Source organism: Podarcis gaigeae, assembly GCF_964106915.1.
Source record: "Podarcis gaigeae genome assembly, chromosome: 3".
NCBI classification, from domain to species: Eukaryota; Metazoa; Chordata; class Lepidosauria; order Squamata; family Lacertidae; genus Podarcis; species Podarcis gaigeae.
The window spans coordinates 67,196,439-67,217,405 of NC_139680.1; the positions used below are offsets into that span (position 1 = coordinate 67,196,439).

At 43.8% G+C, this 20,967-nt stretch overlaps 1 protein-coding gene across 1 annotated transcript in view; it reads right to left on the reverse strand.

Annotated features, from left to right (window-relative positions):
* CNKSR3 (CNKSR family member 3) overlaps window positions 1–20,967 on the reverse strand; it is a 61,197-nt gene that overhangs the window by 26,991 nt on the left and 13,239 nt on the right. The window contains exon 2 of the mRNA XM_083732458.1: window positions 7,905–8,068. Within this exon, the coding sequence (XP_083588584.1) occupies window positions 7,905–8,068 (164 nt within the window). The remainder of the gene's footprint in view (window positions 1–7,904; window positions 8,069–20,967) is intronic.

Consider the following 20,967-nt stretch of genomic DNA (forward strand, 5'->3'; position numbering starts at 1 on the left):
TCCCCTCTAAACATCACCCCCTCTAAGAAAGGGTAAAAGCGCTCAACAGTGAGCCACTGTTTGGGTCAAGCAAGTTGCAACAATCATATGGCACGAAACAAAGAGTTTTCTGAGCTGCTGAATTCTCAGGATCTATATTTCAAATAATTAGGCGTCATTATAAAATGAGGGTGTAACTGCATGATTAACTCCTGCAAGCAATTATGCAATGAGGAACAACCCATTATTCCAATTTATGTCTGTATTTGATTGTCATGCTAAACTGTAGCCCCGCATAATGTGACTGAGCCACAGCAAGCCTTGGGCGTTTGTTTTACCCTTCTCCACATGTGACTGGGAGGAGGAATTTCGGTTTCCACAGCTTGCCATGTCATTCAAACATGGAACTGTGGTTATGCTTAACTATGGTTAGTTTCAGCAAGCTCACTTTGACGTTGGCAAGAAGATTACATGTTTTAAACCAGGATTGCAGGCAGGGAGGATGAAAATCAATGATATATATATATATATATATATATATATATATATATATATATATGAAAATCAGTTTTATTTAAATTGGACTTTTTTATTTAAATCAGATTTTTAAAATACAGTGGTGCCTCGAGTTACAAATGCCTCAGGTTAGAAACACTTCAGATTTCAAACTCCGCTAACCTGGAAGAGTTACCTCGAGTTGAGAACTTTGCCCCAGGATGAGAACAGAAATCGTGTGCTGATGGCGCAGTGGCAGAAAGAGGCCCCATTAGCAAAAGCACGCCTCTAGTTAAGAACAGTTTAAGGTTAAGAATGGACCTCCAGAAAGAATTAAGTTCATAACTAGAGGTACCACTGTAAAATGCTTTTGGAGGAAAAATGTTTCTAAAGACAGTTTTCTATTTAAGTTACATTATAATCCAAAGACATTATAATCCATCAGGAAATAAAGATTTGTTTTAAGTTTTTCATGTGTACTAAAACTCAGTCTAAGGTGTTTTTTTAAAAAAATAATCGTTTAACCACATCAGTTAACAAACATGGATACATATGCTAAAATGTTATTGTTTTGTTAAATAAACTGTTTAAATTGTTATTAAGAAAATGATTATTTTTCTCCTTCCAATAAAGTACAGCAGAAAAGTTGTCCAAATATAAACAATAATTTTATAATTACCTGTCTTTGTATTTCTAATAGTATAACCAAATTAGTAATTTTTGATATAACTGTAAAAACTACACTGAAAATTTATTATTCCAAAAATGAAACCTTCATCTAGTTGTAAATATTAAGATTATAGCAGCAAGAATGAGTCTTCCTGTAAAAAAATGATTTAAATCAAGTCTTACTGACTAGTGATTTAAATTGTGATTTAAATCAATTTGATTTACCGTACATCAAATCCACCCTGGTAGCATGCCGGGGATGGGGAACAGGACTGGAGCTGGTCAGCAGCACAGATTTTTATCTCCCACAACCTCAACGTGCCATTTTTGGCAAGCGGGCAGTGCCACTCTCCTATCAATCACCTGATGTCACAATCAAACCGTGTGACAATCAGCTGACTGTTGGGTCTTGCGGAGTGCTCTGCAAAGGGCTTTGCAGGCCGCTGCAACCCTGCTTTCACTTGAACCTTCCTTACCTGCCCCACATGTGTATGGCAGGTGGGTGTGGCTTGACCAAAATGTCCTCACAAGCAAAATATGAAGGCCCACACCTGCATTAATGACAATTTATCAGAACCTGATGATCCAACAAGCCATGTAATAAAAATAAATAAAAAAATGAGCAAAAGATTCTAAACACCTACTGTCTGCCACACTAGAAGAGGGGAAGCCAGAAGTCATATGAAAATATGTTCCAAGAAGGTGGGGTGGGGGTGGGGAGACATCATGACAGACATCAGGGCAGGCCAATGAAAGCTGCCCACAAGTGGCTTCTACTGAAAATCAGAGGCAGGTGAAACAGGTTTGCCCTGAGCTCAGTTATGAGAAGCAGATGGCACATGTGTCTAAAAAGAAATGAAAGATCTTATATAGCATGTTCCCTGCTGAAAATGGGTGGGATCCAATGTGTTTCTCAGCTGATGGAAGGTGTCCATCAGTGGAACAGTGAGTGAGGCAGTATTCAGCAATTCCTCCTTCTCCCTAGGGCCCCCATCTCAACATGTGCTCCAGAGGCTTAAAAAACACCCCTTAACAGATTTTGCAGGGCATGAGGGGCTGCCTGCAGGGGAATTATTAATATAATTAATTAAAATTGTTAGTCACTTTTTCTTGCCAGAGCAACTCCAAACAACTTATAAAACAGGGGTCAGCCGTGGGCTGGGTCCACCGTCCCTCAGACCATGTGGTGGGTCAGACTACTTTTTTTTTGGGGGGGGGGGATGAATGAATTCCTATGCCCCACAAATAACCCAGAGATGTATTTTAAATAAAAGCACACATTCTACTCACGCTGATTCCCGGACTGTCCGCGGGCCGGATTGAGAAGGCGATTGGGCCAGATCCAGCCCCCGGGCCTTAGGTTGCCTACCCGTCATAGGTAAAGGTAAAGGTACCCCTGCCCATACGGGCCAGTCGTGACCGACTCTGGGGTTGCGCGCCCATCTCGCTTAAGAGGCCGGGGGCCAGCGCTGTCCGAAGACACTCCCGGGTCACGTGGCCAGCGTGACGAAGCTGCTCTGGCTAGGCTGCACCAGCGCAGTACACGGAAACGCCGTTTACCTTCCCGCTATAAAGCGGTACCTATTTATCTACTTGCACTTAAGGGTGCTTTCGAACTGCTAGGTGGGCAGGAGCTGGGACCGAACGACGGGAGCTCACCCCGCCGCAGGGATTCGAACCGCCGACCATACGGTCAGCAAGTCCTAGGCGCTGAGGTTTTACCCACAGCGCCACCCGCGTCTCCTCTACCCGTTATAAAACAAAGCAAAACCACCAAACAAACAACAAAACCAAGGGGGGAGGTTCCTCGGTAGTGGAACACCCTCCCTTCAGATGTCAAGGAGATAAAAGAACTACATAACTTTTAGAAGACATCTGAAGGCAGCCATGTACTGGTAAGTTTTTAAATGTTTGATAGTTTACTATGTTTTATATATGCTGTAAGCTGCCCAGAGTGGCTGGGGAAACCCAGCCAGATGGGCAGGGGATAAATAAAATAAAATAATAAAAATTGTTATTATTATCATTGTTATCATACTTCCCACCCACTCGAAAAGGCCACCAATACATACTTCAAGGGGATGAGAAGGAATTGCCAAAAATTGTCCCTTTCACCATTCTGCTGACAGATGCCTTCTATTAGCAGAGCAACAGCCATGCATTCCATCCAGTATGCATGTCTGCAGAGTGCGTGAGGGAGGGAGGGAGGGAGGACTTGCGCATGTCCCAGCAGATAGGATAAGATGGAAGTTGTCATGAGCATGACCGCTCAAGAATTGTGCTTCTAAAATGTTTGCTGAATTTCAGTTCAGTTGTGAGCGATGGTGACCATAGAGAACACATGCAAGCTATTTGGCCACTTCCTCACTAAAAATTAAAGAAATCCAAGTAACTCAGAAGGAACATGCTAGACACAAATGCTTGTAATACCACCACAGTCAGGGAGTTATTCCCTTTCATGTTAACGGTTTAGAGAGTGGCACTCAATCTTAGAAAACTATAAATAGGCTATAATAATTTGTTTTCACAGCTCTACCTAGCAGAGAACAGTGTCCTCACTTCACAAATAAGGAAACCTGAGATGGTGCAAAATGGAAAGTTAAATGGGAAGTGAGCCGTGGATAAACCACCCACGTTGGTTAAGCATAGAATATCAGCATTATAAACTACCCACCACTTTCTCCACCTACCCTATACAAGTTTAGCAATCAAATTTCCAAGGAACTATGGCAAATGAGGTTAAAAACAAATGTTTTCAAAGTATTTTTTTTTAATGCGAAATGTGTGGCCCGTATTACTTTCTTTAGGAAAATATTTACATAGGCAATTATACAAAACATATCAGAAGCCCCTTTTCAGCTCAACACACCCTTTCATCATACACAGAGAAACAGCACACATCCCTGGGAACACACTAAGGTCAAACATTCCTGCCTTGTTAATCATTAATCTGGGGAGCTGCGGATCAAGTTGCCTTTGACAAGGTTTCCTAAAGGCTTATTATAGTTTACACAGACAGAATGCCGAGCACAGTAACACATGCATCCCACAACACGAGTCGAGACAAGAGTCAGAAAAGCTAATATTGCCCCCCTATATTTCAGATGTGGCACAGGAATGGTAAATTTATAATAAAATAAAAACTACTTCACACAATCCAATTATTTACTACCTGCAGAGCAGTTTTGAACAGAAGCAGCATCTAGGCATTTTTACTGCATTCATATTTGCAGAAGTTTGTTGCTCACTAATATATTACTATTAGTCCCTGGAACTATAGAGTGAAACTGATTTGGCCTAGGGCTACCCAGCAAGTTCATGGGTAAATAGGGATTAACCAAGTTCAACTCTAATCCTCCTCTTCTCCTTGCCAGCAGCAATTAAATTTCCTGGAATGACACTTTAAAATTGGATTTGGGGTGGAGGGCCAACCCTGACATCCAGCTCTCCCCTCACACACACAAAGTGGCCTCCCTGCCAGCCCTGAGGCTACTCATCCCTGGGCAATGGGCAAATCTGTCAACTTCAGTTCTCTACGTGTTTCGCTTTTCCAATCTTAAATTTACTTCACCACATTTCTGCAGCAATTTGCTATTCTTCTTAACCCTCAAGAAAGCTTTTCACCCTTTTTGTATGACTTTCTTCTGGTAAACACATTCCTGTATGCAGTTTTGACTAATACACACATTTTTGCAAGCACGTTCCAGTATAATGATTTCTTACATGTTGCTTTTGCTAATATATGCACTGTTATTATGCACATTTCCCCTTAAAATAAGGTTAGTGAAAACAAGCCAACTTCACACCATAGCTTGCGGGTCACAGCTTGTCAAGCACAATGGTTGGAAGACATAACATGCCTTACTACTTTCTAGCAATTCCAAAATTACAACATATTCTCCCCTTCACACTGATTCCAACATAGGGCAGGATGTCATTTTCGCTGAGCCAAAAGAACTTTCTTAAGCAAGGTCAAAACTTGCATTTATGAAGGAAATTAGGAGGAAATTGAAGAAGATAGAATAAAGCTTTGAGTTCTGGCAGACATCCAGTTCTGTTTGTTTTATCCCGTTTTAAAAAAAAAAAAGTAGAACGGGAGAATGCCCTCAGGTGGCTGCCTTATCCATTATTCCAAGCAAGAGGCTGCCCAGTGACCTCACAATTTTACCAGATGCATTCTGCCTGCATGGCACTAGAACCCTAACTTTAGCACAGAGGATTGCGCTGACAGTTGCCTAGTTAAAATACAGTGGTACCTTGGGTTACAAACACCTCAGATTACAAACACTTCAGGTTACAGACTCCACTACCCTGGAAGTTGTGCCTCGAGTTAAGAACTTTACCTCAGGATGAGAACAGAAATTGTGTGGTGGCGGGGCGGGAGGCCCCATTAGCTAAAGTGGTACCTCAGGTTAAGAGCGATTTCAGGTTAAGAACAGACCTCCGGAACGAATTAAGTTCGTAACCAGAGGTACCACTGTATCCTTCCTTAGCACCTTTTTCAAAAGCTTATGATACTTGCAACTGTATAATTGAGGAGGTGGTATTTAGGTCAGTTGCTTCAAACATAACACAGCTGATTTGTTACAAGTCACCTAATCTCCCCCTCCCCTCCCCCTAGTTTACCAAGGACAAATTATTTCTGTTTTGCCCCCTTCCCACCCCCCTTTCTGAAACATGAGCTCATTTTATAAAAGGAGTCAAAAAGCTCTGCCCATTTTAAGAAAAAATACACTCAAATACAAGAAGTGTTACATAATGAACGGAATGTAGCCGAGTAAGGGCTAAAAGAGTGACAGAGAATTCTTTCCCACCATTCTTACAGATGAAACTCTATATACTTCTGGCACCGGTTCACAGCATTTGAACAAACACATAGCCCAAGTGTATCCCTGTCATAAACTGTATCCAACACAATATCGCTAACGCTAGAGGAATTAAAGAGGGAGCAGAGAAGGATAAGTAGAGAGCCATGGGTTCCCCCTATAGTATACCGTATGTACTGTACCTATAGTCTCCAAAGGCAGGGAGCAGCCATAGGCATAACTGCATCCTTATCAAGCCCTTGGGAGCCCTCCTGCTCTTCTCTATATCTATTCCATTGTCAGACAGTGTCTGGCCACCCACAGCCTAGGTCATCTTCAAACAGAGAGTTGAACATTGCCATATTGGCCCGATTAGAACATTGCCATATTGGCCCCATCATTTTTCTGCTGAGCACCAGCAATCACAGCCATTGCTCTACAGCCGTACCTTGGTTCTTCAACAGAATACATTCCAGGAATCCGTTTGACTCCCAAGCTGTTCAAAAACCAAGGCGCAGCTTCCGACTGGCTGGAGGAGCATCCTGCAGCCAATCGGAAGCCGCGCCGGACATTTGGCTTCCAAAAATCGTTCGAAAACTGGAACACTCACTTCCAGTTTTCGATCATTCAGGAACGTATGAGTTTCAAGGCATTCGGCAACCAAGGTATGACTGTACTTGCATTTTTTAAAAATAAAATAAAATACAGCAGATACATCATGACTACAATGATGGGTTTATAAGTGTACAGGAAAGCTTGGAGTGCAGAGATGGGGCTAAAAGGATGCAGGAAATACCCCTATAAGCCGTACATTGTCCCTTGTTATTTCTCATAACCAGTATTTCCAGTAGGTCTCATTTGCTTTTGTTTATTAAAATATTTCTGAAAAGCATTCTGTGCCAATAACCGCTTACATGGATGAGCTAAGGACAGGGGCTGTGTGCATAGGTGGGCAGCGTATGTGAGTGAGAATATGGGGTGGCCGCACTAAGCTATGGCATGCAGCTCTTGAAGGTTGGGCCAAGGGGGCTTGTGGTTCTTACCATGAAAGGTAAGTCATCCCTGCTTTAGGCTCTAGAAGGTTTAGGGCTATTACCCAGTAGTCATCGCCAGCCATTTCCCTGAGTCTAGAAGCATACAGGGAAGCAGCACAGGTGAGCTTAAATTGGGATTACATGCTCTCTGCAATTCGTCACTACCCCACCTATACAGGGATGAGTGACAGCATTCTGCACAAGCTGCAGCTTCCAACAGTATTCATAGGCTCCTCCTCATAAAGTCCACATAAAAAGCTTGGCTGTAGACAAAAACAGAAGGCTGCCTAAGCATGGGCACCAGTGCTAAATATTGTCTGAGAAGCTATGCTACAGCAGCTCACCAGTCTAAGAACCAGCAGCCCCAGCCACTGGAGAATTGGGCAGGAACACAGGATCCAGGAGCACCTCTGAGATGCCAAACCTCATCTACAGAGAAGGGTGTGGACAGGCAAACCTGTTTGGCTCATTTTCTCCACTTCTTGGTCTTGGCTCAATTTTCACAACTTTTTGGGTTATTTTGGTTCGGTCTCAAATTAAACATCAACATGTTAACTTTCATTCAGTCTCAAATCATATTCAGGCATTCACTCCAGGAACCCACTGCAAAGGCTCCCATAGTCTGAAATATTCACATCAACAGTACCAGTTCAAACTGGTGACACAACTTAAACAGCTGCCCCATGCATAACTGCAAACTGTATTTTATTTTATTTTATTTTGTATCAGCTTCACTTGACTACTGCTAAAAGGGACGTGAGACCAGGATACTAGTCTGCCGTTTTACTCAACTTTACCTGGCTCACTCTTGATACAATCTGCTGTAGAGCTCAGGCGCTGCAGTTATCTCCCTTTTGACAAATAATTCCATTAGCCAAAGTGAGAAAACGCAAGAGGATTTCAACACTGTATGTTTACTGACCAGTGCACAGAGGAGATCCACAGCCTCTAAAACGAGCTCCTGGTGTCCAATCCGGGTGATACCCAACTCTTCAAGATCCTGGTGAGAAATCTGTAATAGCTGAGCACCATTTATCTTCTCGCGTTCAAATTTTTGGACATACTGCTGCAGGCAATCATCCAACCCTAAATAAGAAAGAGAAGTGTTGTAATTATATTGCTTTTATTTTTAAAAACCCACCAAATATCCAACATGTCTATTCTCTGGCTTAGTTATGTTAATTGAAATGTTAATTGAAATACTGAAAAAATACACTCCCGGATCGCATGCCCTCTTCATCCATAATGATAAATGCTCTTTTGCCCTGGCCACAAGCCCAGTAGGGCTTAGGAAATAGCATCCTCTATTCCCCAACCCCAACAGCACTGCTCTGACTAGTAGCAATCCCTTGCACATTTACATGAGAGTAATCACATTCACTGTAATGGGATTTGCTTCTGAGTAAATCTGCAAAGGGTAGTGCTGCAGGTGCTATCCAGTGCATCGCATTACACCAAAAGGTAAAAAAAAAGCGGTTTAGTCATGCATTACGCCTAACTCTAACTCTCCACAAATAATCCTGCAATCCTCTCTTCATCCTCCAACTTAATCACTCTTGCAATCCACCTCCAACCTCTCAGCTCACTTCTCACTAGGCCATTCTCCAGCATCACAACAGGACTTTGCAGACAAAAGGTACTGTGACCCTCCTGCTTCTCCTGTGCTGCAGTGCTATGATGCCATGGAGAATCTGCATAACCAAATGCTGAAGGAGCCTGCAAAAAATGAACACCTGATTTTACAAAGCTCACAAGCAATACATGTTTAACCACTTCATCACTGCCAGAACAGTGTACACTTTCAAAATGTTACCTTGCTAGTGCCGAAACATAGATCAGCAGATATCATCTACTTTTTTAAAAGAAAGCCTGTGTTGTTGTATACTCCCTATTGCAGATTTGTGAACAGAAATACTTTGTAGAGACTTGCACCCCTCAATATCTCCAAGCAGGGTTGGGAAAGGCCAGTATCTGAAACTCTGGAAAGCTGCAGCTAGTATATAGTGCCCTAGATGAACCAGCAGTCTGATCTGGCACCTCTTCTGGGCAACTACCCTTTTTGGCAATGAATCTCTAAAATGGTCTTAGTTTCCCTGCATTGGGGACAGAGTGGGGGAAGGAAGGATGGAGTATTGTTGTAAAAAAAGCTCAATAACTCTGGTCTGTCCCCCTGGGAGTAGATCACAGTCTCTAGAGAGTTGGACGTGCCTGCCTTATTACCCCAGCGTTGACTAGTCTGCCTGAGATCCTGAGAGCCGAAGTCAGTCAGATGGTTTTACCAACCGCTGCTACCTGATCATTTGGGACCTTTGGCATGTAAAGCATGTGTTCTACTACTGAGCTGCATTTACCCACCCACCCCATTCATGCCAATTTCCAGTCTCCAACATGAATGAGGCAATTCTGAATAACAAATTCAGAGCCCTATTTAGAAGAAATCACAAACTTGGGTCCAAGCCACAGCTATTGGCTCCAAGTAGAACTTAAGTATCTACTCATGCGGTTGTAAGAGATATCACTGTATCATGAACACACCGAAATGCTAAGGGAAACAATGCAAGGCGTTAATAATCCGCTAGTCAAATGTGAAAAAACTTCTTTGTTTGGGTAAATTCCTCTGCGGGACAGCAATCAGATAATCAGAACTGGGGCACGTAACAAAGAAACTCACAACAGATCAGTTTAGCAGAAACAACTTAAATTCTTAGGCAAGTTGTGCAATATGCTGAAGGCATTACTACCAGGCAGATGGCAGACTTTCAGTACTAGGGGTATCTCTTCCTTTACAATTTCACCAAGCAGATGCTTCACACTGAGGGTGGGGGTGGAAAATGGGTGGGAGTGTGGAGACGTCATATCTCATGCCAAGTTTCATCCACTTGCAACCCCAATTTAAACACTACATGTTGTAAAAAGTCAGTTGCGGCTCCCCCGTTTCTGTCAAAGACACCACAGAATGCTAACGTTCCTGATGAACAAGTAACATAACCATTTCTTGGCAGTGTTAGGGAAAATTACAAGCCTCCATCCAAAAAAGCCGACTTTCCTAGCCACCCACAAGATTACATCCTTGCGCTGTAGATTAATTAAACTCAGAATACTACTGCTTCCAGGCTTATACTTAAGTCACTAAACTGGATTAGAACCATCACTTTTCATATAAAAGCTACATCAAAAGAGTGGAGAGAGAAAAACGTCAGTTTTAAACCATTCATAATTACTGCTTTACATACACAGTCAAATTAAGTTAGGGGAACTCAATTATTCCCCAATCCAGTTATGCGCTCTGAGGCACATTCCCTCCAGTTAAATGAATCAGGGCCAATGGGCAAGAAATCGACTTGCGCACCTGAAAATGCATCAAGTGATCTTGGCTTCCAAGCCTTTGGGTTAGCTACTCCTGCTTGCAGTTTACCCCCTCACTCCCACCATATTGTGCGAACTCTAACATACAGTGGTACCTCGGGTTAAGTACTTAATTCGTTCCAGAGGTCCGTTCTTAACCTGAAACTGTTCTTAACCTGAGGTACCACTTTAGCTAATGGGGCCTCCTGCTGCTGCCGGAGGATGATTTCTGTTCTCATCCTGAAGCAAAGTTCTTAACCTGAGGTACTATTTCTGGGTTAGCGGAGTCTGTAACCTGAAGCGTATGTAACCTGAGGTAATACTGTATCCCAAACTGCTGAAAGGCATCCTGGTGCAACATACACATCCATCTCTGATATCCATCTTGGACTGACACAATGAGGCAATCTGTTTGAAATGAGCCCAAGAAACTTTGAAGGCTTTTGTCCCATTCTCAGATGAGGCATGACTATATGTGAACAGTTTTCTCCAATCTGGTACCCTCCAGATGTTTTTGACTGCAACTCCCTTCAACCCCCAGCCAGCATGGGCACCAGGTTGGGGAAGACTGCCTGAGAAGAACAAAGTGGGAAGAAAATGAGATAATGATATCACTCTAGATTAGGGTTTCCGTATGTTATCTTTGGTTGGAGCCGCTGCATTGTTTCCATTCTTCTGGACAGAGCATGTCTTGTAAATTCTGACCTTTAAGTTATACTTTTAAAATGTATGAGTACATGTAAATAAAATCTGGAAAGAACAATGGAAAGCTGCATTGCCATTTGAGTTTCAACTACAGATTTGAACAACAGCAAGGGCTACAATGCAAAGGCCTGCCAAAGGGTTTGCCTGTCACAACAGAACCTTCGTAGAAAAGGAGCTTTCGAGATAGTATGACAAATTGGCTTGGAAACACCTCTGCATTGTGAGCTGCTTAAATGCTGATTTTGGGTGGTGGTGGTGCAGGAACTACCCACATAAATCCCAAGTAACTCTAACTACACAAGACTAAACTGCACAACTGTGTGCATAGTGGCTGTCCACCAGAAGTTATCCAAGGCAATTATGTCAGATGAGAGCCAGTCATGCAATTTTTCATCCTGTGAAAAGGCTGAGCACCAGCAATAAAATTACACTATCCTGAATACAATCCTGATAAGTCTGCAATCCTGCTTGTCAAATCTTCAAAGCAAAATTGCTTATGCAAGATTCAGGCTAATTTTTTGCAGAAATCGTTAAAACATTGTTATCAGCTGTCTTTCCTAACATTTTTACGCAAGTTGAACATGGTTTGTAGGACAGTGAGGGAGAAAAGTGAAACACATTGTAAGCAAAGTGTTATTGTTTGTTTTAAAAATAAAAATGAAAGCTAACACAAAATGCTAAAACAATAAAGCACAGCTACACAATTAGAAATCGATGGAACAAAAAACAACCAAATTAAAAACTGAAAATGATACCAACCAGAATTTTTAAAAGAAACAGTTTTGCAATAAATTCACAAAAACCTAGCAAATCAAAAGCCAATCAAAAGCTGACTTCTCAAAAAGTTTAATCTTGGCATCTGAAGCATTCCGTGTTAAAGTCTGTGGGGTTTCACTGGGGTGAACATTCCAGAAAGATCTCACCACCACTGAGGCGGCCCCTCTCCTTGATGGATGAAGCAGCACCTCAGCTATTTAACAAGTAGGCCTCACAAGAGCAGGCAGGAGAAAGTCCTACATGTTACCTCTTTCTTCCTTGGTATCACAGAACTCATTTCAGCTCCACTTTGTCATCAGTTCAGTGATAACGTTATGAAGAAGAGCAGCAGAAAGAAAAATACAACTGTAAAATGCCACACAATGGAGCTGAAGAATGTTGGACTGTGTCACCAACTGCACCCAAATGCTACCATTTAAAGTATATGCCCACCAGGATTGCCTACTGACTTCCGTGACATTCTATTGGCACAGATGTGGTAGATCCAATTTTCAACATACAGTCAACCACAGCAAAGAGAGTTCCTACTCAGCTGGATAGCTCAGCTGGTTAGAGTGTGGTGCTGATGATGCCATGGTTGCAAGTTTGATCCCCATATGGGGCAGCTGCATATTCCTGCATTGCAGGCAGTTGGACCTGATGATTCCCAGGGTCTCTTCCAACTGTACAATGCTATGATTCTATGCACAGGATCTGTGAAAGTACAGTGGCGGCAGCTGCTTCTTTTCTCTGTAGCACCCAGCAGCAATAAATACTGTAGTCAGCATGGTCCCTGCAAGGCTAGTGGATCTCAAGCACATATCCCTATACGCTTTGCCCTTCCAGAAAGGACTGTGCCCATCCAACCACTCTTGTCGCAGAAGAGATAATAGAGAAATGGAGGTTACTGTGTGCTGATCCCATTTCAAGCTTAACACAAGCCCGGCAGCCATCAGAGTGGGACCAAGAATTAGTTGGGGAGGAGCATCTGGGCACCAGGAACAGGCTCCCGACATGCTAACTATAAACACCTCCAAGCTTCAGTTCATATGATGAGCTTTCAGGAGTTCAAAATCAGGCCCATTTCGCCAGCCCACCACATTTGTCTGAAATGTAATCTTTCCACACATTAGCCAGCACTATTAACCAGACTTGAACAAACAAACTGGAAACAAAAGTGTGTTCACGGATTTGCTCCAGACACCTGGCATTTCAAGTTTCAACAAAAACCAGATACAAAGGCTGGCTTCGTTCAGCAATTGGAGGCAGCATCAAATGGAACTAAAGAAACACCTGCCCTATGGAGGCAAGTCTAGGCAGACCTCGTGCCACCACAAAACCACCTTGGTGGGTTTTATTGAGGGGGAATATCTATTTAAGGATGACGTGCAGCCTTGATCCACCCCTGCAGCTGATGGATGTAATTGTTAGAACCCAAACTGGAAGCCTGCATTTTTCACACTTCCTTTAAATCTGAAGATGCTACATACATGATGGGGGACATGACAGAGTACCTGCCTGAAAGCCCATAACGTATAAACCAGCATATGCAACATCCTCTTCTGCTGGAAGAAGAAGAGTTTGGATTTGATATCCCGCCTTTCACTCCCTTTAAGGAGTCTCAAAGCGGCTAACATTCTCCTTTCCCTTCCTCCCCCACAATAAACACTCTGTGGTGGTTTGGGGCTGAGAGACTTCAAAGAAGTGTGACGAGCCCAAGGTCACCCAGCAGCTGCATGTGGAGGAGCAGAGATGCGAACCCAGTTCCCCAGATTACGAGTCCACCACTCTTAACCACTACACCACACTGGCTCCTGCTGGAACCCAGGTATAGTGAAGTGGACTTCTAGTCCATGAAAGCTTATGCCATAATAAATGTGCTAGTCTTTTAAGGTGCCCCTTATATAATAAACTTTATTGTTTGGTATTTGTTGCTACCATAGATAATGTCTATCCAGTCAAACCTTCCTTGGAGGTTGTTCAAGCAGAGGTTGGGTGGCCATCTGCCATGTATGATCTAGTTGAGATTCCTGCATTGCAAGGGGTTGGACTAGATGACCCTCAGGATCCCTCCCAACTCTACAGTTCTATGATTCTATGTAAGCTGTATTGAGTTCCATGGGGTTTACTCCCACAGGAAAGCATGCATTGAGTGGAGCCCAATATGGCTGAAAGCACTGGAAATATATGACACTTAGCAAATTCCTTCAGAATCTGCTGTAGAACACTACATTTCGGGGGGAATTCAAGCAAAATAGTTATAAAGCACGTTTTAGAACACAGTTGTAACAACAAACTAAAAAATGTACATGTAAAAGCCAAAAGGATGGCGTCAGCGCTTTTTTAAAACACAGGATTTATTTCTTGGCAGCCTACTAATAATTTAACTTTCACTCCTACCACCCAAGAAAACCATGTTAACACATTTCCAGGAAGAGTTCTATTTATACACTTGAGCAAGTGCAAATAATACTTGTTTTCTGTGGTCAACAAATGCCCTAAGTTTAAAGTTGGTCGAGCCCAAGTTTATTTTACATTTTTAGAAGCAACGCTGTTTATATTTCTCATGCATGAGGGCCTGTGCCCCAGGAAAACTTGCCTGCTTCACATTGTACAGTCACACCTCAAATTCTGAGAGCTTCGTGTGCAGCCTGCAACTAAGACCCTTTGTTCCTCTGATGTTTATGGATCTGTGTAGTTCTGGGACTTGTTTGTGAGTCACAAGGGCTCCTTGGGTTGAACTCTCTAATAATTAAGACTTTTGAGGTTTATTCCCACAGTGAAAACAGGAAGCCATGTTGCAATGGTGGCTTTTGGAAAATATGAGGCAACACCAAGGATGGGCAGGGATACCTCCTACTGCCATGCAGCATTGTTTGGAGGATTGCAACAAGGAGCATTGCTCACATCAGCATCATTTTGTCCTTCCCTATTTATATGCGCTCCCAGATTAGAAATGCACACATATGCATAGCCCCATGGTGACTGCTAAGCCACCCATAAGCATGTCGGAGCACAGCGTGTAGCAAGAGCACATTTGCATGCTGCCGACAAGCTTTGAGATAGCCAGCAACAGTCATGAAAGAGGTGCAACCTGGCATGCAATCGAGCTGCCATCAACTAGTCTGCGAACATACCGCCGGGAAAAAAGATATTATCACATGTAATTACACAGAACAGCTTAGCTTTTTGGTGAGAAAATTACAACTAAACAAAGCCAACTTAAACCCTAATTAGGGATACATCCCAAGACAAAACCCACAATACACTGGTGAAGAAAGGCTACTTCGCTGCCACCCGCTGCATCCTCAAGTAGCCATTCTGGAGAGCTTTTCCAGATAGTGAATGGCTTGGTATGATCATCCTCCGACAAGGGAGGGAGTCTTGAGTACTTGGAAGCATGCTATAACAAGCTTGCAAGGCACTTCGAGGGCAACCCGGACTCTGCTGATGATGATGCTGGGCAGATGGCGACAACTTAGGCACTTTCATATCTGGCTATTTGGGGTCAGTTGTCTAATGATGTGGACAAAATGCTTGCACGGGTCCAGCCTTCCACCTATAACCCAAACCCATCCTAGCTCGTAAAAGCTAACCAGAGGAAACGGACAGGGTGAGTCCAGGGAGTAGTGAATGCATCATCGAGGGAGGGGACAGCACTGCCCAAGGTGCTTAAGAAGGCTTTTGGGGCACAGTTCCAAGGTGTGCTTGGAGGAAAGGTCAGCACTGGCTACCTGTTCACTGCCAAGGCCGACGCTGTCCAGAAAGCCTAGTACTCTGCAAGCAATTAACATCATTAGCAGGGTTATCTGAAGATTTGTAAGATGAAATTGCTACCTACCCAGGTTGAGCAATACAATATTTTAGGTAATGATATAACAAGGATAGGGACGCGGGTGGCGCTGTGGGTAAAACCTCAGCGCCTAGGACTTGCCGATCGCATGGTCGGCGGTTCGAATCCCCGTGGCGGGGTGCGCTCCCGTCGTTCGGTCCCAGCGCCTGCCAACCTAGCAGTTCGAAAGCACCCCCAGGTGCAAGTAGATAAATAGGGACCGCTTATCAGCGGGAAGGTAAACAGCGTGTGCTGCGCTGGCTCGCCAGATGCAGCTTGTCATGCTGGCCACGTGACCCAGAAGTGTCTGCGGACAGCGCTGGCTCCTGGCCTATAGAGTGAGATGAGCGCACAACCCTAGAGTCTGGCAAGACTGGCCCATACGGGCAGGAGTACCTTTACCTTTACCTTATAACAAGGATAGGATGCGAAGCGAAATGTAAAGATGCAAAGTTTAATTTTGTAAACCATCAGACGGGAGGGAGGGAAGCCGTTAGGCTCAGTTGAGCCAGAGATAAAATAAGAGAATATTATGTTATGTAATGTGATTATATGTAAAACCAATAAAAATAATTTAAAAAACAAACAAACAGAAAGCCTAGTGCTGTGCTCTCCTGCATTCCACAACCACTCTTCCCAATCACTTCCCATCAATTAGCCCAGAAAAGAAGTGAATGGGAAAGAAAACAGGATAAATGGGCAGGGTTTTGGTTGCACTAGCAAAGGTTTCCCTTCTTCTAGTTCACAAACCATCTTTCCAGCGGGTTGCCTCCTCTGCACTTGTGAAATGTCCTTAGCTAGCCTTTCCACTAAGGACAGGAAGGTGGAGAGGCTGCTTACTGCGCTCCGGGTAACTGTTTGCTAATGTTGTTTCAAAAGTGTTGTCTTTTTACTTTTAAGGAAACCAGGGTGGGAAGATTCTTTTGAAGTTTTTTTAAAAGGTTAAAGGAAGGCCCTCCACAGCTTCCTGTGTTTAAATTAAAAGCTCAGGGGGAGACATGATATTATCTTGGGGGAGGGTCATTGCTCAGTAGCAGAGCATCCGCCTTGCCAGCAAAATATCCCAAGTTCAATCCCTGGCAGGTTGAGAGAGACCATCACTTATAACACTGGAGAGTCACTGCCAGTCAGTGTAGACAATATAGAGCTAGATGGAGTAATTTTCTGACTTGGTAGTAAGCAATTTCCTGTGCTTGTTCCTATGTTCTCCCATGGGGAATTTTCAAAGCAGGAAACATAGGAAGCAGGGAAGACTGTGGAGTGCTGGAAAAGTTTAGAGAAACACACACACACCACAACAATCAGGGAAGAGCAAGCCCACATCCTAATGCCAGAAAAATGGAAGCTCCTTTTGCAGGTGAAGAAAAGTTCTGAGAAATTGGAAGGCAGGTTTCACTACAGCACGAATAAAACCAGGTGATGGGCCAGGAAGGCACTTACGGCCATCTCACCTAGATGACTGAAAATGAATTCCTTAGTGGTGGCACCCCAACTGTGGAAAACTCTGCTCTAGAGGTTATGATGACCACAGAATCATGGAGTTGGAACCCCAAGGGTCATCAAGGCCAACCCCCTGCAATGCAGGAAACTCAGCTAAAGCATTTGACCTGCCCTGAACCATAAGGTGCCAAGATGGGTCACAACAATGTAAAAATACAATATAAATTGTTTTAAATTCATTTCAGTCTCAAATCTTCCATTCTTGGGCAAGGTGAATAAGCGAGTGGTTGCTGAACAATTCCAGGCACGTCTGGAAGAAGCGGACCATTTGGATCCCTTCAGGATTCAGGCCTCATCATTGGACTGAAACTGCCTTGGTCGCACTGATCAATGATCTCCAGCAGACTAGGGTGAGAGCTGTTTCCTAGTTCTGCTGGATCTCTCACCAGCTTTTGACACCTTCGACCATAACATCCTTCTGGACTGTCTTGAGGGGCTGGGAGCTGGGGGCACTGTCATACAGTGGTTCCACTCCTTCCTCCTGGGCCGTGTTCAGAAAGTGGTGGTGGGGAATGAGTGTTCAGACCCCTGGGCTCTCACTTGTGGGGTGCCTCAGGGTTCTGTCCTCTCCCCCATGCTTTTCAACATGTACATGCAGCCGCTGGGAGAGATCATCAAGGAGTTTGGGCTGGGTATTCATTAGTATGCGGATGATACCCAGCTCTACCTCTCTTTCAGATCAGAACCAGTGAATGCAGTGAAGGTCCTGTGTGAGTGTCTGGAGGCGGTTGGAGGATGGATGGCGGCTAACAGATTAAGGTTGAATCCTGAAAAGATAGAAGTACTGTTTTGGGGGGACAGGGGGCGGGCTGGTGTGGAGGACTCCCTGGTCCTGAATGGGGTAACTGTACCCCTGAAGGACCAGGTGTTCAGCCTGGGAGTCATTTTGGACTCACAGCTGTCCATGGAGGCGCAACTGTTTATCAGCTCCATCTGGTACACAGGCTGAGATCCTACCTGCCCGCAGACTGTCTCACCAGAGTGGTGCATGCTCTAGTTATCTCTCACTTGAACTACCGCAATGCACTCTATGTGGGGCTACCTTTGTAGGTGACCCCGAAACTACAACTAATCCAGAATGCAGCAGCTAGACTGGTGACTGGGAACGGCTGCTGAGACCACATAACACCAGTTGAAAGACCTACATTGGCTCCCAGTATGTTTCCAAGCACATATCAAAGTGTTGGTGCTGATCTTTAAAGCCCTAAATGGCCTCGGGCCAGTATACCTGAAGGAGCGTCTCCACCCCCATTGTTCTGCCCAGACACTGAGGTCCAGTGCTGAGGGCCTTCTGGTGGTTCCCTCACTGACAGAAGCAAAGCTACAGGGAACCAGGCAGAGGGCCTTCTCGGTAGTGGCACCTCCCTGTGGAATGCCCTCCCACCAGGTGTCAAAGAGAAAAACAACTACCAGACTTTTAGAAGACATCTGAAGGCAGCCCTGTTTAGGGAAGCTTTTAATGTTTAATAGACTATTGTATTTTAATATTCTGTTGGAAGCCACCCAGAGTGGCTGGGGAAACCCAGCCAGATGGGCGGGGTATAAATAAATAAATTATTATTATTATTATTATTATTATTATTATTATTATTATTAAATAATCGAGAGAATAGGGTGGGTCCTAAAACCATCTCGGATGTCTGCTGCCAGTACCATCAAGCTTTCAGCACCAGGCATTCTGAAGTTCAGTTACTTTTAAGAGAAGTTGTTGCAGCAGATGGAGGAATACCGTATGTAGACTGATTTTTAATTCAATTCTGATGTACCTGGTTGAGTTGGATTGATGTTTTTGTACTCTGTTGTCTGTGACCTGCCTTTCTAGCTGTTTTACAGTAAAGAATAAGAGATAAATCCCCCAAAGTGTACTCCGCACTGGTACAGAAGTTCCAAAATGGTGGAAGACAAAGACTCTACCCACCAAAAGCATAACCACGACCAAACACCCTAAACTCAGGCCTATTTCATGGCTGGGGGACGTTTCTTCCTTTTCTATCCATCATTTTTTCCTAGGAGAGAGGGTTTGGATCCAGGTCAGGCTTCACTGAGACACACGGAAGATCCCAACAGTCCAGACCAACATCCACCAACCTGGTGCCCAATGGATGTTTAGACTACAACTCTCATCAGCTCTGACCATTAGCCATGCTGAGAGGGCTTGATGGGTGTGCTGAAGGACACCAGGTTGAGGAAGACTGATCCAGACCAGGGGTTCCCAAACTTTCTTAGACTACTTCCCCCTTGGTTCCATAAACTCATCCCCATTGCAATTAATTTATTGAAAACATTTATTGAAAATCCAATGGAAGCTATTTCATTTAATTAACTCAACAAAACTGATGAACTTGATTCAGTGACACCAGCATTTTGAAGCCTAATAGTCACTGGCACACTCAGCGCCCATGTGCTGCCCGCTTACCTCTAAGCACCCCCTGCAGGTAATCCCACTGCCCCCCAGGGGGCAATACCACCCACTTTGGGAACCACTGATCTAGACATTACTTAAACAGACATCTGGCTTCTAAAAAAGGAGCCAAAACACCATCTAATCCGCCCAACCTACCATAAATATGTAGCACTGCTTAAACTGCACTTTCATTCCTTACAACCAGCCAGCCCACCGGTTTGCTCTTGCATTTGAGAATATGCCCTCTTAGTTTCTCACTGTAGCTTTACTGCAGTGGCACAAGCTCAATTATCGTGCTCAATTATCAATAAATCATGAGGTTCTCAGGAAAGTTCAGGACCTGGGAAGTGAATACTTCTGTGAATGAGTGCTGGATAAAAGGCCCTGGCATGTTAGGCATGTGACTTGTCTACAGGGAGTTAAAATTCTTCTCCAATTATACTGAGGATTTGTGCAAATACAATTCCTAACTGGCTAAAACCTTCAGAGAAATAAAGCCAGCCCACTACAATGCTCCCACTGTGGCTGCTCAGATGCCAAGTTGATAAGCAGCTTAGCAATACAAGATTTGCATCACTTTGGAAACAACTGATTTAAAAAAGAAAAAAAATGGGAAAGAGGGGGAAAAGAGCACTACTGTATAAGGATCTTCTGCAAACTTGGGAGGGGGAAGAGAGACAAGACGCTATACCCATCATGCATTTCAGCTTTACATAGCAAGAGGTGGGGAGGAACCGGGCTGTTATGTTGCAGTCTTCGCACTTATCCTGCCACAGGTATAGCTGGCAGATTAGTTTTGAAGGTAAATTTACAAAGCAAACAGTCAGAAAGTAAAAGCAATACAGCATGCTGAAGAACTGAAGCAGGGCTGACTTCCCACCCCATTTCTGTATGATACATCATCCTTGAATACTTCCAGCTGCTGTTTCCCCGACCCCCACCCCAACGCTTATCACTCCAGCTGCACAAGGGCAATCCGTTTTTATTTAAGTCGTTAACTGTGCTGAAGTTAAGGGAGCATCTCTTTCTACTCTGATTTTATTATTTAAAACATAGGCTGCTGATCTCAGAAGGGTCAAGGTGGTTAACCTGCTTGCTCTCCTTCTCAAAGGACTGTGCAGAGCCTGTCTTTCAGGGAAGTCAATCATTCTTCGACTTCCCCTACAAAGCTTTTTTATTATTATTTTAAAATGCTTCAAAATTTGTCAAGTGCTCCCTAAGGCCTATTTAACAGCTCTTTCCATTCAGAGATCTGAATTCAGTTTCCAAACAGCCACGCCTGAGAATCTAGAGATCGCCAGCTTCTCTAGAAAAAGAAGCCGAGAGAGTGACTGGCATATATAAAATAGGATGAACTAAACGAATGTGTGCTAGCAGGAGACCCCCAACCCATCCCTCCCACCTTTTTTGCTGGTTTTGATTAAGCCCACAGAAATACAGCAC